The following is a 24,659-nucleotide window of genomic DNA, read 5'->3' as shown; positions in this document are numbered from 1 at the left end:
AGCTTAATTCAGCAGCTGTCTCTTTTTATTACGGACATGTCCCATCCAGAAGTCCAAGATCAATTGCTAATTATGTTATTGCAAATAGAGGAAATGAAAATGCTTGAACCTGATAGGGGCACCCGCAATCTTCCTTCATGCTAACAATATCATCATCTGTGCAGCCCCAAACTGACAATTTAAGGAGATGCTTGACCCAGACATGCTGCCCTTCTCCTCCTTGGGATTGATTCAACCCCTCAGCTGCATGAAGTGTAAATTGAAAAAGAAATAGAGTAAAAAATTAAACAACAAAGTTATTCAACATAGACATTATGGCACGATTGCTAAGTAACATAAGGCACATCACGGTAATGCTTCCAGGCATCTGTTTAGGAGGGAAATGACTTCTTCTGAATGCTGCTGATATTTTGTCTTGATGAAAATCATGGTGACTATTACAGCACTGAAAAATGGCAAGTGAAACTATAGAGATATTCTGGAGTCCCGTGCCATTTGATCAGACAGTGGGGAAGTCGGAAAGCCAAGGAAATGCCTGAAGTCCACTTGATGTAAGGCTCCATATTTCATTTACCTTTTGTTTAGTTCATCTTACAACCTGTCCAAGCCACAAGGGCAGGAGGCAGGTAGCAAATGTTAGTTAAATACTGTTGTGACATAAAATACAACGAAGTAAAAATAGTGGGTTGTGTCCAACTAAGTTTTACTCAGAGTAAACCCATTGAAATTAACAGACCTAAGTTAGCCATGGCCATTAATTTTAACAGGTCTATTTGTGAGTATGACAAACATTGGCTACACCCCACTGTGTATAAAGAAATTGGCTTAAAAGGTAATTTATCTATCACAATGTTACTAAAATAATGGAGAAAATAATAATAATAATAATAATAATAATAATAATAATAATAATAATAATAATTTTATTTATACCCCGCCCATCTGGCTGGGTTTCCCCAGCCACTCTGGGCGGCTTCCAGCAAAAGATTAAAAATACATTAAAATTTCTTCCCATATCTCCCACTGTGACTTCTGACGATCCTTCCATAACACTACCTTTGCAGTGTGGGAACTGCTGCAATCAGGCACCTTCCCACAGGACCAACGGGCTTGCTGTATCTGTCTATCTTATCTGTCTGATCCTTCTCTCTCTGTCTCTGTCTCTCTCCCCCCCTTTCCCCAATATTCCTGACAGAAACTGACTGCAATGATAAATTCATAACACCCTGCTGGAGTGGCATTTCATCTGCCATCTAACTTTGTTTGCCTATGCACTGTTTAAACCTTGGTGAGAAAAAAATAAAGCATCTAACAGTACTGAAAGTACTGTCAGTTCAGACTTACAAAGCTTCTTGAAATCTCATGGCTGATTGGTTGCAAATTAGGATTGATGGCACATCTTAAGTGGGAGAGATACTTGGGATGAGTAATGCTTTCTTTTCACATTCCTTTCACCATAAGTAAGTTGGAACTTGTGGTGTGAACCATGGATTTAAGAGATAAAATGTGTGCCAGCCTTAGTGAATGAGAGATGTCAAAAGAGACACAATTTCAAACAGGTTTTGTACTTCATAGATCATTGCATTACTTGGTTGATTGGAACTTTGCAGTGATGATCAACCAGAAATAGTTTCATACAAACACAAAACTTAGGAAGAATTAATAGGAAATCTAAAAGGTTCCTATTGTTCAGACACTGTGACAGATTCAATTTTTTCCTCATGGATCAATGCTCTGATAGAGAATAGAAGACCACAGCCTTTGATGCTTCGGTAGCTTTTAGAATTCTAAGATCCAGAGATCTATGTGCTTAAAGAAGGGTTTGTCTCTTAGTTCTGTGCAGCAGTGTAGCAGAAAAGTGGTCCTGCAGCTGAAGCAAATGCATTTGAGATTGGTAAGTAAAACTTGTACTTTTGTATCCTACAAGGTTTTTGTGGTGGTGATGAAGCCTCTGTTAGTGATTGACTGAGTTGCCATAGTGTTAGAGAGACAAGGGGCAAGATGAGATTGTGTCTGGCTGCAGCTGGTAAAGCTGTTTTCATCCTAGAGAGGATGCCTGTGGTTATGCTGACTGGGGATGGTAAAAGATAGGTAGTCTGAAATGTCCTAAGAGCTCCAGGTTGGGGGAAGGTTGTCCTAGGTCTTCAGTTGCTGGGTAAGGACCCACCACTGTATTATGGCCTGATCTAAGATGGGTTGCCATATCAGCACTACCACTGCAAAAATAAATGGTTAAACAAAAGAAAAAGACTCCAAACCCATCTGATATGATTTTTTAAAAAAAATAATATTCGTATTCTACTTTTCCAACAACAGATGTTGAGCTCAAAGCGACTCACAATAATCACCGTAGCATCAGGAGGGGGGAACCATTGTAAATACTATAACATCAAACACAGCAACATATAAATAATGCAAACGAGAAGTTCATCAAAACAATTAATACAATTCAGTAAAATCATAATAATTCAAAATATCAGAAAGAGCTGCTGAGCACCAGCCATGGGACAGATGGCATCTTCTGTGGGTATGGGCTTCCTCTTTGCTCAGTGTACCAGGCACTAAGATCCTTCATTGTTTCTAAACTTTTCACCCTGTTGCCCTGGTGCTTGAACTGGGTGCAAGGCTAGGCTCATTCCATCTCAAGCTTCACATTTTCTGTAGAAAATGACTGGTGGAGGCAAAGGCTGAGGTCCTGAAGAAGCAGCTCTGGATCAGAGTTGGCCTGCATGACACTTTTATCCAGAGAGTTGCTGAGATTAAACAGTGTATTTCAAGATGTCAAGTATTTTATAAAGTGCTCATTACCATACATTATGAGGTGGGGCGTTGCAATTAGAGGTTTGAACAGTACTACCCAGCTCCTGTTTGCTGTCCTCTCAAAAATGGTTTCTGCCAGCTGTGGAATATTCACATCCATCTCAGTTGGATACTGAATAAGATGGTTGAGGTGCTTCTTCCTGGGGCCCATGACTTTGTTGTGGGTCATGGCCTTGCAGATGGCTTTGGCAGTTGCAGAGTCCAGGAGTTAAGGCTGGGTTCTGCATCTGAAAACTACCATCCGAGAAAATGAAAAAAGAAGCCTAGAAGAGATGAAAGTAAAGACAGAAAAGTCATTGAGCTACTGCAGCGGAGAGACCCTAACCTTATTGATCAGGTCATTGTATGGGCCCAGTTGACAAATGTAGGGCAGCTGTGTGGTATGCAGACAACACTGAAGCATTTTCATTGGTACCCACTTCACCATGACATTAACATTAGACCTTTGTTATGGTGCATACATTTCTCAGAAGCTTAGCAGAACAAGATTTAGTCATCTCTGTCTTTGTTATGGCTCTAACCCCTTTCTCTTTCTCTACACTCTTTTTATTATTTGTTGCTACATGAAGCTGTATAAGCACCTCTTAGAATGGACCAGTTCATTCCCATGCTGTAAGTTTTTCCAGGGCTTCGGGGGGGGGGGGGGGAGAGGATATAACGAAGCTGTATTACTGGATCTTACTTTTCCTGAGCTGTACGTAATGAGCAAGGGAGGAGTATTGATTTAGCCTCGTTGCCATGTCGCCTATAAATATGCATGAGGATTTGGGGCTGTTTAACTGTGCTTTTTAATTCTCCTTGCATTGCTGACTCTTTCAGTTGAAGGCTCTTTGCACGCATAGCGAGCTGCTGGGTGACAGCCCTATTCTCACAGTTTGGGACCTTTCCAGTGTGTGTTAATCCCAAGCCTGCAGAAAACTTCAGTACTTAAAAAAATAAAAGGGTGAACAATCTCTCTCCAGTATAGAAACTGGAAAAAAATGTGGTGGGAAAAGTAGAACTTTATAGGCCACTGAAAGGTCTGAGAGCACAAGATATTTTCTCAATATTAGAGCTAAATGGGTCTCAGCCTATACACAATTCCAGAATGGGAGATTGTCTGGGGTGCCCATGTAAGAGGCCCTGAGATTTCCAAAGCAAGACCCAACCATACACTTAGTAAATCAAGTCACAAAAGGACAGAAATCACTTGTCCAAACAATTCCTCCCATCATACCTTAAAATCATTGCCAAACTTGGCTGTAATGTAGCTTCACCTGATTGTAGTTTCTGAAATTATTGGTTTCATATCTGTATTGGGGGTGGAGGGTGGCATTCACATGGAAAGACGATTGGCAAAGTGTGGTTATTATGCTGTCTCCTTCCACCTCCTCTGCTCATGACAGGAGAGGAGTGGGAGGTGATAATCCCCTGGCAGCTCATCATTTAACACCTGTCCAGATGCTGATAACTGTTTCATTACAAGGGGATTATCTCAGGGGAATAGAAGTTTACAATGGAATGTGAGTCCACCCTAAATCCCTGTATAATGGAAAAACATGCCCTTTGGTGACCACATTTCCCAGCCATGGAGCCTCCAAGCTATTCACTGTTTTGCACTTGCAACAATGGTGCTGTGAGCATTAAAAATAAATTTTAAAAATGCATTTACTGGTGCCTGAAGTCCTGCTCCCTATAGAAGTGAAGAGAGGAGGAAAGATTTTGAGTAATAAGTGCAATACTGTAGATGGAACACAGATACTGACTTTTATTTAGTGAATTCACCGGGAACTTGAAAGAACGTCCAAAAATCCTGGTCACTGTTTCCCCAAAGCTAAGATGCTAGTGCTGATGTAACAAAAAGGCTAAAATTATAAGACAGTTGCCTTCCAAAAAAACTATCACTTGTAGATTAATCTCACTATCATGAATCTTCCCTCTAAACTAAGAACCATTGGGTTCAGTGGGTCTTGCAGCAGAGTACATGTGCACAAGACTAAGATCCAAATTGGACAGGCAGGAATGTGTACAAAACTGAAATGAAAGCTAATAGTCTCCCATGTAGATGTGATGTGTTCTGTATAACTAGGGCAGTATGTACTTGGTGCTAAACCATCCATCCATCCATCCAATACAGGAATTCCAAATTCTGTTCTAGGGAAAGATTAATTCTGTGACCTGTATAAACTATGCAACCATCTGTCACAACACACATCAGGTTCCGCTTACAGACTTCCCCCTGAGCATCTGGTTGTGTACTGTGAGAATAGGAAGCTGGACTAGATCAGTCTTTGCTCTCATCCAGCAGATACCTTCTTATCTTAGTTGTGTTCTGCACTGACAGAAGTGGTTGTCAGAGCCACTTAAGTTCTGGATTAATGAGGTTGCAATTGCTGTGGTTAGGCTGCAGTTCTTTACACACCCGGGAGTGTGTAAAGAACTTACTTCTTACTTCTTGGGTTTAACAAATCATAGACAGAGTCAAGGGACCCACACAGAATTTCACAGTGAATCTCAGAACAGTTACCAATACCACCTCATGAGAATACAGAAATAACTTTCTGTATTATTCTATGCGCTGCTGGGGGGGGTGATTGAGCACCATATACCATCAGACTGCCTCCCCCAAACCCCCAAGAGGTACCTGGGGATAAATCAGACAGTGAGCTGGCCCTGTCACCAAGGATGCAGAGACAAATGCATCAGAGTTGGAAAACCCAACCTACTTGGAGGAGTGCCTGCTTTCTTGCCTAGTCCTGTGACTCCGGACACAAACTCTTTTTCATAATTACAGATAGGTAGCCGTGTTGGTCTGCCATAGTCAAAACAAAATAAAAAAATTCCTTCCAGTAGCACCTTAAAGACCAACTAAGTTAGTTCTTGGTATGAGCTTTCATGTGTATCTGAAGAAGTGTGCATGCACACGAAAGCTCATACCAAGAACTAACTTAGTTGGTCTTTAAGGTGCTACTGGAAGGAATTTTTTTATTTTCTTTTTCATAAGGTGAGCTTGGGGAGTGTGTCAATTGTTAGAACATTTTAGCTTATGCCTAGCCATAAACTTAGATTGCTGCAATACCTCTTAACCTGAACGCTTTGAAAACTGACTTGTGTATTGTGTACATTAAAGCCTTTAACAAAAACTGAACTGAGAATCTGACTGCAGGACTGTGTGTGTGTGTGTGTGTGTGTGTGTGTGTAAGAAAGAAAGAGAGAGAGAGAGAGAGAGAGAGAGAGAGGAGAGAGAGATTTCTTAGGTTTTGCATAGGTCAGCTCAGTGAAGAATTATGTTATGGTTCTGCTTAATCTGAAAATAATAGCATCTGGATCAACAGAAACACTTGATACTACCTCCTGTGGGGTCTCTTATTACTAGATTGTGTTCTTTTAAGACAAATTTTGATCTGACTGATCATTCCTCTAACATTACTAGTAATAATAACACATTTCCCCTTTCCCCTTCTAAAGGCAATATTTTCTTTTTTTAAAAAAAACAAACCAAACACAACACTATGACTATTAGGTGTACTAAGCAGTAAAGCTCATTACACTGAAGTTTCTCTTTCCTTTAAGAGATGTATCATTTAGAAAGAGGAGGCCTCTCTACCCCAAACTGCACTATAATTCTTCCCTTCATGTTTGAATAATAAGGATTCCAGGCTAGCTTGGAGGATTTGTGCCACTTTTCTCTCCTGGGATATCCCCTTTAAAATCCCTTCTGAATTAATTCCAGAAATGAGCTTTATAGGAAAACGCAGAATTAAGTCCAACATGAAAGAAGGAATTATGCTGCACAGCTGGGAGTTAGCTTGAGTGGTTAAGTTTCTCTTTTGGAGTCAACATGGGCAGGCAGGGCTGAAGCGGGGGGGGGGGGGATCATTTAGAAAGGTACTGACTGGGATCCAAAGAACTGAGAGCAGGACCAGTGGGACTTTTCCCCCCTCTGTTTTTGTTCAGCAGGCAGGATCATCACAAGGCATTTTGCTTCTTGAGGCAGAACAGTAAATTCTCTTTCCCGTTCCCAGCGAAGGTGCATAGCACACAAGTACGGCCATGTTATTGGGGCATGTGAGGCAGAAAATCTCCCTGGAAATGAAAATGGAGTAATCAAACAATCTGCTGTGATTACACTCTGCCTAATGATAGGACTGGTTCTGGCAGCAGGCTCCCTGTATGATGCAAATGCCTGCTTATTTCTTTTACCTTTATCCAATGCTTCCTTCAGTGTACAGAAGTAGCTGTCAGTTCTCTGGATCCTGGACGTTGTGTTTTGCTGGTGTTCCTGTAAGAATAAAATAATATTCCCTTTTGGCTCAGTCTGAAGGCCCATCTGCTTTGACATTTGGCTTCAGACTGCAGTCAACTAGGTAGTCATAGGAAGCTCACAAATAAGCCATGGCCTCCAACTGGCTGTTGCCCTTTGAGTACTGGTATTCAGTGTCTCTGAACCAGGGCGATCTGTCATGGTTACTAACTATTAGTCAACTTCCCCTTCTGCATGAACTTGTCTACTCCCCTTTTAAATGATTGGCCATTGCTATATATCCTTTGGCAGTGAATTTCCATAAAAAAGGTGTTGCGTGAAATACTGTATTTTACCTGAATCTCCGGCCAGTCAGTTTCATTGGATGACCAGGAGTTCTAGAATCCTGTGAGACAGACATCTTCTGTCCCCTGCTTCTGCCTGTGTGCTGGCTGTACTGTTTACTTGTCAGTCATTTATGTGCACATGTCATTTGGGTGGAGGGCTTTGCTGGATCCCCTGAGTGTGGTCATATGCCATAACAGAAATTTGGGTGGTTGGTGAGCATGTTTGCCTTTTGTACCGAGGGCAAGATTGGGATGCTGTTCCGATAAGAACAGATTAGGCTTTTCCTCTAATCAGTTGAACAAGCCTGAGCAAAGAAGCAGAATGAAGGAGCTGCTGCTGCAGCAAAGCTCAGTTTTTAGGGAGAGTATTACTCTTCGTTTGCAGTTGCCATGCGATGACTGAAGGGATGAGTTCACCCAACTCCTTAACATTTGAGGAGTAAGCCAAAGCAATCACAAAGGGAGAGCAAATCCATACAAACACGAGACCGACTGTTTAGTGCTTTCCCCACCCAGCCAGGCTCACTTGAATCAGCACAGCATGCAAGGATTTGATGCACTGCAAGGAAAAAGCTGCTGAGGGACCAGTAGCTGGGGAATGGAAATCATGTATCTGTTCCATAGTGGTGGAAATTTTTGCAGGGATCATAGTTAAGGTGGGAAGAGTTAACCGCCTTCCTGTGCCCTGCAGTGGCAATGAATGTAGCACCTCTGCATCTTATTAAAAAGCAAATTAAATCTCTCCCCCCCCCCCGCAATGGTTCTAACTGTGTGATTAAAGTAACATCTAGTTTGACTCTAAACATTAATGGAAAGGTAACTGTTCCCAACCTTCCTTGAAAAATGGCTTCAAAGATTATTTGGATATTGGTCACAATCCAGTTAAGGTTGAATAAGCCATTGATTTCAATGGAAAAACTTGAAGCATAAGCACATTTTTTTGAAAACCCTCTGGTTTTCATTGAACTTCTCAATCCCAGTGACTTTGAGTGAATTACAATACATTTTAAACACGACAAATCCAACTTGAAATGTAGATAACTAAGTATAGTTTTAACCCCACCCCACCCCCACCCGTCTTTACTCCAAGGAGCTTACAAATACATTTTGGCAACAAAAGAAAAGGAGAGAAATATGAAGAAATACTCTCCAGTTGCATGACCTTTGTTTCACTTGCAAGGAAGGATAAAGGCAAAGCCTTGACCAGTAAGGTAGTCATGAGGGTCAACAAGGGGAAATGGCAGCAGGTTTTATTTTTCTTACTTCTTTAAGTACCGACATGCCTTTCCTGCTAGAGCACCAAATCAGGTTAGTGGTAGATTTAAAACAAACTCAAGAGCTCTCAAGGAAAAGTTAATTCACAAAACTTGCTTGTGTCAGCCACACCTGATAGGAGTGACTCAAGCAATTTGTTAGATCAGGCTGACTTGTGCCCTTTCTTGCCCATGCCTGCCATGTCTGAAGTACCAGGTCAACCTTATTCCTTAGAGGTGGCTTCAAGGAATTCCATTGGTTTCTGCCTCTGCATTACCTATTCCCCACCATCATTGGATTCAAAACTATAAAAATGCTCAATAAAACACTGAATGAAACAAGAAGTTCTGTGTCCCTGATGCTCATCCCGCCACTCTTAACTAGTGGGGAGAAGCAGCTCCAGCTCCAGAGTGTCTGCATAATGTGGTGTTGCAAAACAAACGAACAAACAAACCTCTCCTTGATATGATTTCCGAATTGTCAAAACCTTATCTTTTGCCATTCTTCCTGCAAGATGGTTGTAGATCTTCTATTACGGCATTTCTCTCTTTCTCTCCAAAACAGTGCTCCAGTCATGTCTGTATTTCACAGCTGCCTGGAGATGATGAGATAGATTTTTCATTGAGTCAGAAGCTATTTTGCTTTAGATAGACACCACCTACTCTGGTTCACTTCCAGAAGGAGGCAGTGTCAACAAGAGATAGTTCTGAAACAGTTATTTAGGACTTACACCTACTTTTTATTAGAGCTTATGTATGGCACTAACAACATTTTGCAAGTCTTTCTCCTGTGCCCTCCTTTTCACTTGATGTAAGTATGTTGGACATGTACTGCATTGGGTTAGGATTATTAGCAATTTCCCCACGTGACCATCAGCTGCTATTTGAAACATTATAAAATTCCATCACAGAAATTGCCTCATTTCCTTTGCCTTCTCCAGTTATCTCATCAGGTGTTGAATTGGGTATGGGAGCAGCAACAAGGGAATTTGTCCCTTCCCTAGTGGAATTCTCAATAAAAATGTCAAAGCTTTTCACTAACATGGAGGAGAAGTTAGCTGCTCTTGTGCCATGTGATTCCCAGGATTGAATTGTTCCCAGGATTGAATTGCTGATTGAATTGTTGCACAGGGGGCCTTAAGTGTGATTTGGTCATATGGGTTTTAGGGGCACAAATTAGGGCTGGACTGCTGCTCAGCTATCCTGCTTGTCAGCTTCCCATAGGCATCTGGTTGGCTGCTGTAAGAACCAGATGCTGGATCTGGCAGTCAGGCACTTATGGACCCAGGTGAAAAAATCAGTCATGATTTGATTTGTATTTGACCTTTGCATTTATAATTGACCTGATGCCTGAGTAGGAACAGCACAACTTATTTACTGCTGGACCAAGGATGAACAGCTTTGGGAAATCCCAATTTGATGTGACAGAATCCATCTTGGACTTTTTGAACCATTGCTTGAAAAATGTCTGTCTGGACCTGTCTTGTTGACCTTGTAAATCTTTGTCAGCAAAGTAATAAGGCAGTTAAAATATTTCTTCGTCCCTATGATACAACCTGTGCTTTCTCTTTATTGTTGAACTGCTTTATTAGGTAAGAACTTGCTAGTTGGTATTAAGTTTGTGCTTTTCCTTTATGAAAGACACTCCTTGGCTTTATGCTTACTTGAAGAGGTCTGCAGAAGACCTGCTTACTTGAAGAGAAGGCAGAATTCAGGCTGTAAAAGACATATCCTGTCTCTGTGTGTGTTTGTGTCACCATAAAGCAGTGCACTGAGGAAGGTACTGGATCTATTCTGTTCCTCTTGGTTCAGCAGCTAGTGCAAAAGGACTCCAAGCTTCTGTTGTCCTTTTTTCTGCAGGCCCTTTGTGGAAGGGTTTCTGGCTCCTCCACAGTCAATTGTATACAGTGGAAGGCATCCTCGGGCTGTGAGCTTTCAGATGATAGAAATACATTAGTGATCTTTCCCGGAAATTTAAAATGAGATGGATTCTGTTACAGCCCTAAAGTATTGGCTCGGAATCGCAATGTGTTTTCCAGCAGGCGTCTGTCTTTAAATGGAGTGAGAGCTGGACCATAAAGAAGGCTGATCGCCGAAGAATTGATGCTTTTGAATTCTGGTGCTGGAGGAGACTCTTGAGAGTCCCATGGACTGCAAGAAGAACAAACCTATCCATTCTGAAGGAAATCAGCCCTGAGTGCTCACTGGAAGGACAGATCCTGAAGCTGAGGCTCCAAGACTTTGGCCACCTCATGAGAAGAGAAGACTCCCTGGAAAAGACCCTGATGTTGGGAAAGATGGAGGGCACAAGGAGAAGGGGACGACAGAGGACGAGATGGTTGGACAGTGTTCTCGAAGCTACCAGCATGAGTTTGACGAAACTGCGGGAGGCAGTGAAGGACAGAAGTGCCTGGCGTGCTCTGGTCCACGAAGAGTCGGACACGACTAAATGACTAAACAACAACAATCTATCCCAAACAATGACTTGAGTGTGGAGAACCATGTAAGAGTAGGATGAGCTCCACCACTGGCTAACCTGGGGTGCCTGCAAGTGCATGTTCTTGCAAGGTCTGTGCTATAAAAAGAGGGGGATGTAATGGGATAAGAGAGAGAGAAAGAGAGATGGAAACTGGAAAACTATCTAGGCTCTGTCATGGGGATGGGGAACCTTTTTCAGCCTGAGGGTCGTATTCCTTTCTACGGGCCATGTGGCAGTGGCAGGTGATGCCAGAGGCAAAAGCAAGTGGAGCAATGCATGTAAATTTAACCCTTGTACAGCTGTCTAATTTCTATACGCATTCACACCCCTCTTTATCCTCCATCCATGGAAGGAAGAGGCATTGTCAGAGTTCAAGGGCACATTCCCACCAGGCAAAAACTCAAGGAGGGTGTGAAGCAAGACCAGCGAGGGATGTGACTGGGAGAAGGTCCTGATGACCAAACAAAGGAACTTCGAGGGCTGCATGTAGTCCTTGGGTCAGAGGTACCCTCACCCCTGCTCTAGCAGGCAGTGACAGGAAAGGTATAAACCAGTCTTCACCAGTATGGTGGAGCTGATGGGACTCCAAAACATCTGTAAGGCATCTGGTTGGCAAAGGCTGGCACTAATAATTTCTGTTTGTTGGTGCCTCCCTTATTTCACCAGCAGGATCAAGTTGGTACCTCAAGTTGGGCCATTGTGGGGCAGAGCATTTAGTTCAAGTATGTGTTATGTTGCAGTGGTGGCCTCAAATCACAAGATCTTGCGTCTTAGCACCCCAGATGTGTGGGCTGACTGGACTGTGTTCTTAGGCTGCTTGTCTGAAGGGAGGATGCGGATGTTCCACAGCCATCTCCCAAAACTCTACAAGCTTTTGAAAAGCTTAACGTTCAGTAACATTCACGTTTTCTATTTCGTTTTCATTTTCGACATGTTATCAGTGTGAACAGGGAAGCTTTCACTGTGCTGGATCCAGGTAGAGTCAGGGGCAGAAGTAAATCCTAATATACCTGATACGATTGTTACCGTAAAATGTAATGCATAACCTGTAGTCCTTGAAATCAGCGACTTGTTTGAGAGGGTGAAACATTTTGGCTTCCTGCACTTCTCAGATTCCTAGAGACAGACGCCTTGCAATCTAACACAGTTTCCAAAGTTTGCAGAAGTGGCAGAACAAACAGACATCATGGCCATTTCTGACTTGGTCCTGATCCGCAGTATCTTACCACTTCAGTGAGGCGATGGGGGGGCAGGCTGCCACATGCATTGTTATTGGCTGCCCCTGAATGCTGTCATGGCATACATGCCGACAAAATGGTCTCGCACAAACACAGGACACTTCCAGCCTATCTCTACTAATCCTCCTTTGTATGCTCCCCCTCTCTGCCTTATGACAGTTCCAGGGCACTGACTGCTTGAGCGAGGTTTTAAGTCTTGCATTGTGCTGGTGATTTTTAATACCTTCCGGGGACCCAGCCTCCAATGGCATTTTACATAGCTGTGCTCTGTTGTTTAAATGAGGTGTCTGAGCGGCTGGATACGTGTCACTAGAGGGCACTAAAACAGCTGTGAGATATTTAACCTATAAGCTTCTATGGTGTTTGCTGCCACCTCTGAGAAAGGAAGGAGTGAAAAATGGTCTTTTATATTTCCAGCTTTGCTTTTGAAATGGATCAACTGTGAAATCATAAGCTATAGTACAGATTCTACATAAGGGTTTATTGCTGGCCAGGGAAGTGTCGGGCTGCTGCTCTGACCATGCATTTTGCTCTTTGGAAAAAGAAAAGAAAGTAAAACTAGCTACTTTGTTTTCAGGTTATTGAGCAAGCCGAGTGTTGCTAACAGCTGCTGCCCAGTTAGCGATGTAAGACTTCACCCTTTTTGGTTTCTTACTTTTAAAACAAAAACTTTGAGGTTTGCATGACTTTTCTCACAGAGGCTCAAAGTGGATCACAAAGTGACAAGGGACTTTTTTTGCCTGGGGGCTGCATTTTATCGTTAGCAGCTTTCTGGTGGGTGGGCTGGCTGGCCCAGAGGCAAAAATGGGTACAGCAATGAGCATTACTCCTACTTGGGACAGTAGGTACGGTTCCACTCAAAAAGTCAGATTTCCACATACGAGGGGCAAAAGTATGTGGGTCAAAGACCCAGGTTTTTTTTGGGGGGGGGGGACCCACGCACATTTATGTACACACAGAGAGAGAGACACAGGCTGGGAGCCTCAAGGAGACATCACTTGGGGCAAAAAAACTGGCTAGCTGCCTCCCCCCCCCCCCGTAGCCACAGCACTGCCACATACTCACCTCTGCCCTCTTTCCAGGCAATTAAGAGGCATTATCCCAGTTCACGGACACATTCCAGCCAAGCCCAAACACTCCAAGGGTGTGGAGCAGGGGTAGGCAACCTAAGGCCCGGGGGCCGTATCCGGCCCAATCACCTTCTCAATCCGACCCACGGACGGTCCGGGATTCATTCAGCGTGTTTTTACATGAGTAGAATGTGTCCTTGTATTTAAAATGCATCTCTGGGTTATTTGTGGGGCATAGGAATTCGTTCATTTTTTCCCCAAAAATATAGTCCGTTCCCCAACATGGTCTGAGGGACAGTGGACCGGCCCATGGCTGAAAAAGGTTGCTGACCCCTGGTATGGAGCAAGGCTGTTAATGAGCATGGACTGTGACGAGAGGGTGTGGCTTGGGGAAAAGGCATGGGCTCAGGAGAGTCTCAAGGGGTGGATTGTGAGTCAGTGAGAGGCCCATTCAGCCCCCTCCCCAGGTCCCCCCCTCCCCCACTTCCAATAAATCAAGCAAATCAAGCTTTTCCGTTTTCATCAAATGGATACTTTGCAGCTCCTCATAGTCTTTTGTGCTCTTTGTTAGCCCTGTGAAGGGCTTTCTTTTTTGCTCTGGCTTTGCTGCCAGCTTCATTTTGCTTTCGTTTTGAGTGCCACTAGAAAGTCAAATTGCCAGTTCCACCTGAGCATCTCGTGCTTTATTGAGAATCACAGGGGCCATGAGAAACTCAGTCACCATTACCAAATGCTCCAAGACAGTTTCAGCAAATGGATTAAATTTGTCCCCTTTACACTCCCCAAGGGGCCAGCTCCTGGATGCAGAAAACCACTGGACATCAGTCTCTTGAGTTTTACCGACTGGGTAGATAGAGTCAGGGCCAGACTTGGTTGTGGGTCCCTGTGTGAAATATATCCCTCCTCTCCCAGTCTAGTTCGATTATACTGTATATATAATTCATACACCAGTATCTAATGCATACCTTCTGATCTGAGATGAAACATTATGAAAAGGCGTTTAATTAAATATGAAGTACATAACTTCAGGATGTATATAAATTATACATGTGTCTTTATATGTAATATTAATTGATATGGCAAAGTTTTGTTAGAATATTAATATTTTGATTTTTAACACCAATAAACATTAAACTTTTCCAAAGACCAAATCAAGGGAGTTTTGTGGGTTTGCTGGGCCCCTTATAACCTGTGGGCCCTTGTGCACAGTACATCCTATATGAGCACCACTGAGCGGGAGAGTTTGTTTATTATTTTATGTATTTATTGCGTCTCTATCCCACTTTTTCCTCCAAGGATCTCATTTAATCCCACAACAACAACCCTGTGAGGTAGATTAGGCTGAGAGGCAGTGACCAGCTCATGGTGAGCTTCATGGCCAAGTAGGGATTTGAACCCTGGTCTGCCAGCTCCTAGTTCAACACTCCAGCCACGACACCACTTGTGGCAGGCAGATAGTCTCATTCCAGCCTCCAAGGCCTGGCATTTGGAATGGTGTTCTGCTGGTTTGTGGAGGCTGAATAGTCAGGACAGTTAGTGAAGCCTCTAGCTGGTGGGCTGAGCTGATCACCTCCTTTCCTTGAACCCCTGGAGGCATGATCCCACCACTCTATGTGGGTCTTCCTCCTTGCACTCCTGCTGTTCACTTCCTTTCCTTGCTGTTGGCAACTGTCCCACAAGCAAAGAGAGCTGGTCACATGGGACTGGTGTGTGCGTGCCGAACACCACACTTGGGGAACAAGTGTGAATCAAACTCTTAGTGCATATGTGCAAAATGTGATCATGTGACATGCCTTTGAGACTTTATATCTAGACTAACAGAATCATTGCTCTTGTTTTCGTTTTTCTTTTTAAACAAAGCTCTTTGCCTGCTTTTTCTGGAGATGTAAATTTAACTTCACTTTTGTCTCACTTTGAAGGGAAATTAACCAGCTATTCTAGGACCTGGCTCATCAGCTAAACTGCTCTGTGTGTGTGTGTGTGTGTGTGTGTGTGTGTGTGTGTGTGTATTTCACCTCTTGGGAAAAGTGCAACATGAAATGCCTTTTAGTTGCTTGCTCAGGAAATGCCGACACAATTCAGTGACAATGGCCATGTTTGAGTTTTGGGATGAAAGAGAACAACAGTACTCAATTGCTCTGGTGCTGTGTCCTGCTGCAGATTGGAAGCTTTCACTTAAAACAACAACAACAACAACAACATATACAACAGACAAATGCAAAAGATCCAGTAATAACGCTTTGTTAGAATGAATAGCTACTTTGGGGCTGACATAGAGTTTGGGATTATCCTATAATAAATTCAACTGTTGTTATCATCTGATAAGCAAAAATGGCCCTTGCCAGACACTGTTCATATACAATCATAGAATTGTAGAGCTGGAGGGCAACCCCAAAAGCCATCTAGACCATCCCTTGCAAGGCAAGAGCCACAACTAAAGAATCCCTGACAGATTGCTGCTTCTGGAGAGCCTTTAATTTCACATGTTAAAATAGCAGAATCAAGGCCCAGGTTGCAATCCCATGCACGCTTGCCTGGGAGAAAGTGGCACTCCAGTTCAACAGGGCTTACTTCTGAGTAGACATGCTCAGGGCTGAAATGCACCACGGCAAAGAAGGCGCGCAGGAAAGGGCCAGCCGGATGTTGCAGTGTTGTGTATGTGAGCAAAGTCGTAATGGGGGAGACAGGACTGGCAAACTCATTAAGGCGGTTTCCTAATGGCAGTGGACGCTATAGTAGCACACACTGGGAAAGCGGTCTGCAGAATGGATGGTGCCACCAGCCAGCAACCTGGGCACAATTGTGACATGGTCACAAGGGGAGGGGAGGGGGACACCACCTGCCGTCCCACATAGTGCTGCAGCCCGGCTCCACCAGGAGTGGGGGTGCCCGGTGCCCAAAGGGGGCCAGCGAGTGAGGCGTGGCTGCAAGGCAGAAGCAGAGTGGGGGAGGCTTGGCCAGGAAAGCTTTTTAACTGCATGAATGCAGACCATGGAAGTAAGTTCCAGGTGATCAGCTTATTGGAAGGTTCACTTCAACAGATAGGTCAGCCTTTGCTGAATCCTAATTTTGAAATGCTTGTGTGCAATTCTCCGCTTCCCCTCTGCCTGCACTGCACTGCTGTGCTGTGGTTGTGGGCAATCCTCTCTAGTAAACTGACCCTGGCGGTCCTAATGAGCTCCTTTTCCCATGTTTTGTAGGGCTATCATGATCCCAGTAAAACTAAAGTGCTCCACTTCAGCTTGAACCCAGCAAGCCTGGCTAAGCAGCAGCGTCTTGAGGAGCAAACGCATCTGCGGGAGGAATGCCAACGCTTGAGAGAGCTGGTCAGAGTACTGGAAGCAGGAGACTCTATCCCAGAAAAACTTGAGGGGGCGGCAAGTCTCCAGTCAGCTCAAGAAATTGCAGGTATGCGCTTGCCTGGTCAATTACTCATTCATCATAGTGTTGCTGTGTAGCAAAGGGCAGCATTTCAGAGTGCATTGAGAGCCATTTAATTGTTTATAGTCACAGTCAGTCTAGCGGTTTAGAGTGTTTAGCTTATATAAATGCTCCTGGGTGGAAAGGGAGATTCCCTGAATCCACCCTCCTTAAATGATACCTCTGCCTGATAAACAAAGGTCTGCTTGTTGTCTATTGACCTATACACATGAACCGTATTTTACGTGTGTGTTCATTAGAAGTGTGACTTTGGAGTTCTGTAATCTGGAGACAGTTGCACTACTTACCACAGGGGTTATTGCAGTATAGAGTGAGTTCACCAGGAGTCTCTGGCCATATAACTGAGGAGTCCCTTATGGAGAAAGGAGGTGATATTTCCCAAGAAATGTAAATTTTGACCCAACCCAATTCCCAGTGGAAGATGCTTGCTGCAGAAAACCTTCAAGGCCAAATCTGAACATAGGCTTGCATTAGATGTGGCAAAGGTTCTGAGGACTCATTAAGCTTGCACCTATGTTGTCTTCATCCAGATGCTCAATCGTTGCTTCCTCTGCAGTGGCACCCCATTCATTACTCAGAGCAGAGCCAGAATATATATACAGTTTTAAGATGCATACAGAGTTGTAGCTGAACTGAGCTTCTTATTGTGCTCCATTGTGGAGCACAAAATCCAAATAGGATAACACCTTTGTCAGTACCAAACAAAACAACACAAAGTAGTAAGCAGACTTCTGAGCCTTGCAGAATTCTTCTGCCAGGGTTGGGGGGGGGGTCAGTGTAGGGGAAGACTGACGTGTTGCTGATAGGCCTTGTCAGAGCAGGGGTGTGTGTGTGTGGGTGTGTGTGTGTGTGATATGTCTCTGACTAACAAGTTGGGGACAAGGGTTATGCAGTGCTAAGGGTTCAGGCATGCAGCAGCAATAAAAGGAACATGGTGGATGGATGTTGCTTACAGAGACAACATATATTTCTGTGCTGTGCTAACAAGGACCTTTTTTTGCAAGAACTGCAATCTCTGAGTTCATTTTAGTCGTTGAAAAATGGCCCAACCATCCTTGATACATATCGGGCCGCTTCTCATCCAGGAGGGAGGGATTGTGTAAACAACTGTAGGCTAGTTAATCTCTGGCAGGTGGAATTTGGAGTTCCTTAGATAGATAAGCAAAGTGATTTGTGAATGAACCAAGATAGTTGGCTGCAGCTGGAATGCCCCAGTCCCTGCTCAGTGCAGACAAGGCATATCAGGATAACAACCCTGTGATGAAAGTCTCTGAGTCTTAATTATATGAACAATCCTAAGAGCAGACAAGAAACCTTTTCTTTTAATAGCTTTTTTGGGGTGGGGAGAGAAATCGGTTCCAAAGGTCTCCATCATCAGCATTTGCTTCAGTTGGCCAGTTGGAGGTAGTGGAGTGGTAGCTAGGAGGAAGAGATGATAGACCAATTTATCTAGCTTTACTTAAAAGGCAAATTTATTGTTTTCCTGTGACTCACGGAGGGCCTCCCTCAACCTCAGAGTGATTCCTCCTCCTCAAAAAAGAGCAAATGGCCCAGGTCAACATTTTCAATCATTTGCAGGGGGTGGGGGGGTCCTGCTCTCCAAGGCTGTCCCTGCCTAGCAAACTGAGCAGCTGGGTCACTTGTATTGTAATTTATTGCTGAATGCCTCTCTTTAATTCATTTCTAAGTGTGGCCGTGTGTTTTATCTAGCATGTCTTAATGTGTTCATGACCCAAAGGGCTTGTTTGTGCTTTGGATTTACTGTGGGCTGGTGACGAGTGGAATTTGATTTAGCCCTCAAGTGACCTTTAGTAGTGGCATTGACAATATCTGTGCATTATTTTAGGCACTGTCCTGTTTTGCACAACCTTAGGCACCAGTGGAAACCTATATTGCACAATTTAGATTGCTGAGGGGCAATTTTTCTTTGTTAAACTTGTAACATAATGAGACAGAAATTCTGTGTGGACTCAGCTTGTATGTATGTATGTATATTAAATTTGTATACCGCCCTTCATCCGAAGATCACAGGGCAGCTCATAACATAAAAGTACAAAATGAAAACACTAAATACATAATAAAACAAAAACAAAGCGATAACTCCTTTCCCACAAACAAATTTAAAAGGCTATAGAATGTTAATCAGCCAAACATCTGGTTGAAGAGGAACCTTTTTACCTGGCATCTAAAGCTATCTAATAAAGGCGCCAGGCGAGCATCCCTGGGAAAGCATTCCGCAAACGGAGCCACCACAGAAAAGGCCCGTTCCTGGGTTGCCACCCTCCAGACCTCTCATGGGGGATGCACCCAAAGAAGGGCCTCAGATGGTGATCGCATGGTGTGGGTTGGTTTATATGTAGAGAGGCGGTCCTTGAGGTATTGTATTCCTGAACTGTTAAAGGCTTCCTCCATCATTATCTAGAACACTTGGCAAAAAAGTTGACCCAAGCAATCCTATCTTCTACCTGCTTGGATAATAACATTATCAATGGTTTCTAGTCATAATGGCTATGTACTACCTCCAGCGTCAGAGACAGTATATACAGTGGTGCCTCGCAAGACGAAATTAATCCGTTCCGTGAGGCTCTTCGTATAGCAGTTTTTTCGTCTTGCGAAGCAAGCCCATTGACAGCTTAGCGGATTAGCGCTATTAGCGGTTTAGCGGCTTTTAGCAATCAGCTGTTAAGCGGCTTATCAGCGGATCAGCTGATAAGCGGCTTAGCGGCTTAGGAAAAGGGGGGGGAGGGAAAAAACCCCGCAGGAACTCGCAAGACATTTTCGTCTTGCAAAGCAAGCCCATAGGGAAATTCGTTTTGCGAAGCACCTCCAAAACAGAAAACCCTTTTGTCTATCGGGTTTTCCGTCTTGCGAGGCGTTCGTCTTGCGGGGCACCACTGTACCAGTAAATACCAGTTTCTGGGGGAACACAGTTTGGGGGAGTGCCATTGTGCTGAAGTCCTACTTTTGGGCTCCCCATCTGTGCATCTTAATGGCCTCTGGGAGAACAGAATGCTGGACTAATTTGCCTTTGGTCTGATCCAGCATCCATTTTTTCTCCTTACTGGAGTCTTTCCTTGTTGAAATGGGGCCTTCTACATATCCACAGATCTGCAGCATGAGCTTCTGTCATTGTAAAGCTCCCACTGTAATGGGCATATGCAAGTGTGGATTTCTCTGTGATGTAAAGAGTGTGGCAAGAGTGGACCCCACACTAATGCAGCTTATGGTTATGGGACAATCAAGGGCAGTGCAAGTTCACTTTTAACTCAGCAGCAGTTAAGCACATTATGAGTCAGATGCAAATGTACTGCAAGTCCTCAAAATGCACATATGCAGGGCTTGATCTGTTCTGAGCCCCCTCCACCTAGTGTTTGAGGAACTGGTTACTGCCTCGTATCAGTCATAGAAAGAACACTGCAGTGAGCTCTCGCCTGTGACTGTCCCAATGACACCCTGGGGTGTAATCTGCTCTTACGATTCCATTCCCTCTGAATGTCTGAGCCTTCTGATTCATCATTCATTGTTGTCATTTCCTCCAGTTTTCCTTCAGCCATGTGTCTGGCTTGTCCTGACCTCTCTAAAAGTTTGTGCCATGTGATCGACTTTTTGTAGCATGTCTCAAACAAGAGAAGGCTCTAGGCCTGTTATGCATTGGACAGACAAAATTCCACTAGATTCCCAAATGTTTGGAGGGAGCACAGGTGGTTGTCTGAATAGCTCATGTCAAAGGTTCCCCCCAATTCTTGTTATTATTTTTGCTTTCTGCAGTTCAGCCTGGGTAGGCCATTGCCGTTATGCCCTGCTTATGGACTTCTGGGAGACATCTAGCCAGCCACTGTGGGAAATTGGGCTAGATGAAGCATTTGGTTTGATACAGGTGTGTGTGTGTGTGATGTGAGCCTTGGAATTTAGGGATACCTTCAAAGTATTTGGGTGGGTTAAAAGGAGGTGGCTTACCCTTCCTAGGCATTATGTACTGAGCTGCCCCATCTTCTCAGGGCTAGAAGTATGGGTGTACCATAGCCAGCCAGGAAGCTGGTTGTGATCCATAGCTGTTTAAATTTAAGGTTCAGTGGATTATAATTACAGGAACGAAAAATAATCAGACAAACATTAAAGATGCTGCTGCTGATGGCTTTGATGATAATGTGTTGGCTGCTATTAAACCTTCTGAGCAGACAAGAAAGCACCATGTGCCCGCTGATGGTGGTTCTATCTTGTGGGCGAGGTAATAAGGAAATTTTTATGATGGGTGCTAAAGCTCATTAAATGCGACTCCATTAAAAATCAAGGTTACGCTGGACTCTAAATCTCTTTGAGCACAGCCAGTGGTGGCTGTATCGTGATCTTGGCAACTTGCCATGGAGTTCAGTGGTGCTTTTCTCTCATTTGCTTTGTAATAGTCTCTATTAAAACGGGTGACATGGTTATTGAGAAGAAGCATTTTGAACGGTGTGCCTTATGAATACTGGTCCTCCCCCTTTCCCCGTTTTGTGGTGTGAAAATGGCAAACAAGATGGTCCTGAGCTTATTAATGGGGCAGAGCTGCAGTGGCTCCATTATTCAGAATGGGCTGCAATGCTCCAGAGATTTGGACTCAATTATTAAACCTGGCCTGTGAAACAGCATTGGCCAAAGTCAGGTTGTTATGTGATGAATAGCTCTTCGCAATTCTCTTGTCCTTTAAACAAAAGTTTGTGACAGGTTTTTTTCCATTTTCAAAAGAAACTTTATTGAATAATTATATATATTCTAATTACAAACAATTAAAAGATTTTCTTTCCAGGGCTGCTGTTCATAATACATACATTAATCATAACTATGAATATTAATTTTAAAAAGGGATCATTATCTATCCATTGCTTTACAGAAATATCTAATAAATCATAATTCACTGCACCCATCAAGTGTGTCTGGACTCTGAAGCGAAGAAGTAGCTGACGTTATTGGTTCCAGACAGATAACAGTTTGAAATGCAAGAAGGGGTGTGTGTGTTCTTTACTCTTAGTCTCAATTTCCTGTATTTCACTCTGTACCTCGCATGCTTTTAAACTATTTCTCATGCCAACTTAAATAATTCCGATTATTTTATTTTTGGCTGCCTTAGTACAACCCCTTATAGAATTCCTGTTTAATCATAGTCACTAGTGAATAGGTCTGTTGCACTGCAGATCAATCTTGACAATTAATTCCTGTCAGGAAATGACAAGGAGTGAAAGCAAGGCAAACCCTTTGGAAGTATATATTACTCATGTCTCTCAACTGTGTCAGTCTAGTGTTGATGTGTGGGAGTGAGCGAATATGTTTCTGTGGTGGTTAGGGGTGATTGACTCAACTCCTTAAGATGCTTCATTCAAGACTAATCTGATATTCTTTCCCCACCCACCCCCATTCCCAGGTACTTTAGATGTTGCAGATTTGTCTTTCCCACACAAAGACCCAGAGCAGGTGTGCCTGAACTAAACCTCTGCACTTGCCCAACAGCCAAGAGGGGCTTAGACAAAGCCTCACGTTGTCTTGGGAAGTCACGGCATTGTGAGAGCAAGGTTTTTTTGTTGTTGTTTAGTCGTTTAGTCGTGTCCAACTCTTCGTGACCCCATGGACCAAAGCACACCAGGCACTCCTGTCTTCCACCACCTCCCGCAGTTTGGTCAAACTCATCCTGGTAGCTTCGAGAACACTGTCCTACCATTTCGTCCTCTGCCGTCTCCTCCTCCTTCTGCCCTCCATCTTTCCCAACATCAGGGTCTTTTCCAGGGAGTCTTCTCTTCTCATGAGGTGGCCAAAGTATTGCAGTCTCAGCTTCAGGATCTGTCCTTCCAGTGAGCACTCCGGGCTGATTTCCTTCAGAATGGATAGGTTTGATCTTCTTGCAGTCCATGGGACTCTCAAGAGTCTCCTCCAGCACCAGAATTCAAAGGCATCAATTCTTCGGCGATCAGCCTTCTTTATAGTCCAGTTCTCACTTCCATACATCACTTCTGGGAAAACCATAGCTTTAACTATACGGACCTTTGTTGGCAAGGTTAGCTTCCCTCATTCAAGAGAATGAGGCCCACTCATAATATGCACTGGGTAATGGCTAAGGACACAGGAAAAAGCAGAGATGAGCTTGCACATTCTTTCCTTGATTTGCAAAGAATTCATCATCATACAAGTTAGAGAATTCCAGTATTCCCATTGCCACTGCTGCTTCTTGGAAATGTCAAACTGTGCCCAGTTCTTGCTAACTTTTCCCCATAGGCTTTCCAATTTTTGTTGGGTATCAGATGTTAATTGGACTATTTGCTTGTTTATGAATTCAAAGCTAACTGTGTCTTTTTGACTGATATCCATGACTCTGTGAGCTTTCCTGTGTGTTCTGACTGGGTTATTCCATAGGCACCCCCAGAATGTGAACCTGGTGGCAGCAAATGCTGAACTCTGATACCGATGTTTCCTTCATTTTTATTTTATTTAATTTAACAAAATGTATATACCACTTGATTCTTAAATGCACACACATGCCTCTAGGCATTTTTCCTTCCCTCTAGCTGAATATGTGTGCTTGAAACTTCATTATCATTTAGGTCCAACTGCTGTTGATAATCTGGAGTGCTGAATGGCAGCTCCTTTACTCCCCAGCAAGAGCCTCCCTAATGCCAATATTAACATCCTTTCAGCCCCAGATTAAGACATACCTCTTCTCTCAGGCTTTTGAGAGATTATGATAATCATGCCTGTTGCTGTTTCTGTGTGCCTATGGGGGTTTTTTGGGGGGAGGGGGTATTGTTTTATTGTTAAACTTGATGTTTGCTTTTTAATTACCTAAGTCACACATCAATGTTTTATGATAGGCGACAAATAGTTTAAGAGGTAGTACATACTTTTATTTACATGGGCTTCTTAAACCTAAATGAGTCTTGTAGAAATGTGATGTTGTGTTTTTAGAACACATAATAATGAACGGAGCAACCAGCCCGTTCTGTAGCTACAGTGTGATTTGAGCATTGTCTGAAAGCCTCAAATCTTTTTCTTTAAAACTATCAATTGCAAAGTGAACTGACAGCTTTGTCATGAATTTAGACGTTTAGTCTGAACAGAACTTAAGCAGAAAATTTACTCGTGATCGCTGCCATGGTAAACCCTTGTAATAGAGATTATTAATTGGAATTAAATTGGGTAATGAATTAACATTAAAATAATCTAATCTTGTTGAAGTGACAAGCCAGAGACAGTAAAATTAGTCACTGTCCAGCCTGCCCGCCCGCTCTGCTCATGAGGCTGTGCGCAAGTGCCATTAAATGAGTGTGCTAGAAAGGGCTTTGGGTGGCATTAAGAATGTTCATGGCTGGTTTCTCATACTTTCTCTGCAATCAGTGCAAGAGGAGAAATGTTCACATATGGTGCATGAGCCACTCACGCTAGAGTTGTTCTTGCAGAAGACCCTCAGTTGCACTCAGTGGAACCCCATTTCCCCTTGCGCACCACACAGGTAATGAGACAGGATATTTGGGAGAACAAGAGACCTATGTGTGTCCTCTATTTATCACCAAATGAGGCCCTCTGGCTCTTTCTGCTTGACCCTTGGGACTCCCCCTTGGCCATGCCCCCTTCCACTAGACCTCAGCCTCTTTTGCAAGGCCTGCTGTATGCACTCCTTGAGTGCTTCTTGAACTGTAATAGTATGTTTTGCTTGTTAGGATAAAAGATGGAGATACTGTGCATGTATGTACAGAGAGATACTGTGCATGTATGTACAGAAATCCTGGAGTTTTGCAGCCTACTGTTTCTTTCTTTTTGCCTTAGG

At 43.5% G+C, this 24,659-nt stretch overlaps 1 protein-coding gene across 2 annotated transcripts in view; it reads left to right on the top strand.

Moving 5' to 3' along the window:
• MAD1L1 (mitotic arrest deficient 1 like 1) overlaps positions 1 to 24,659 on the top strand; it is a 452,304-nt gene that overhangs the window by 251,510 nt on the left and 176,135 nt on the right. For both annotated transcript variants that reach the window (XM_079953794.1, XM_079953795.1), the window contains exon 16: positions 16,630 to 16,837. In XM_079953794.1, coding sequence (XP_079809920.1) covers positions 16,630 to 16,837 — 208 coding nt within the window. The remainder of the gene's footprint in view (positions 1 to 16,629; positions 16,838 to 24,659) is intronic.

This window comes from Podarcis cretensis (genome assembly GCF_951804945.1).
Source record: "Podarcis cretensis genome assembly, chromosome: 14".
NCBI lineage: Eukaryota > Metazoa > Chordata > Lepidosauria > Squamata > Lacertidae > Podarcis > Podarcis cretensis.
Note: the sequence above shows the minus strand (reverse complement) of the source record. Positions and strands in the feature narration are given on the sequence as shown.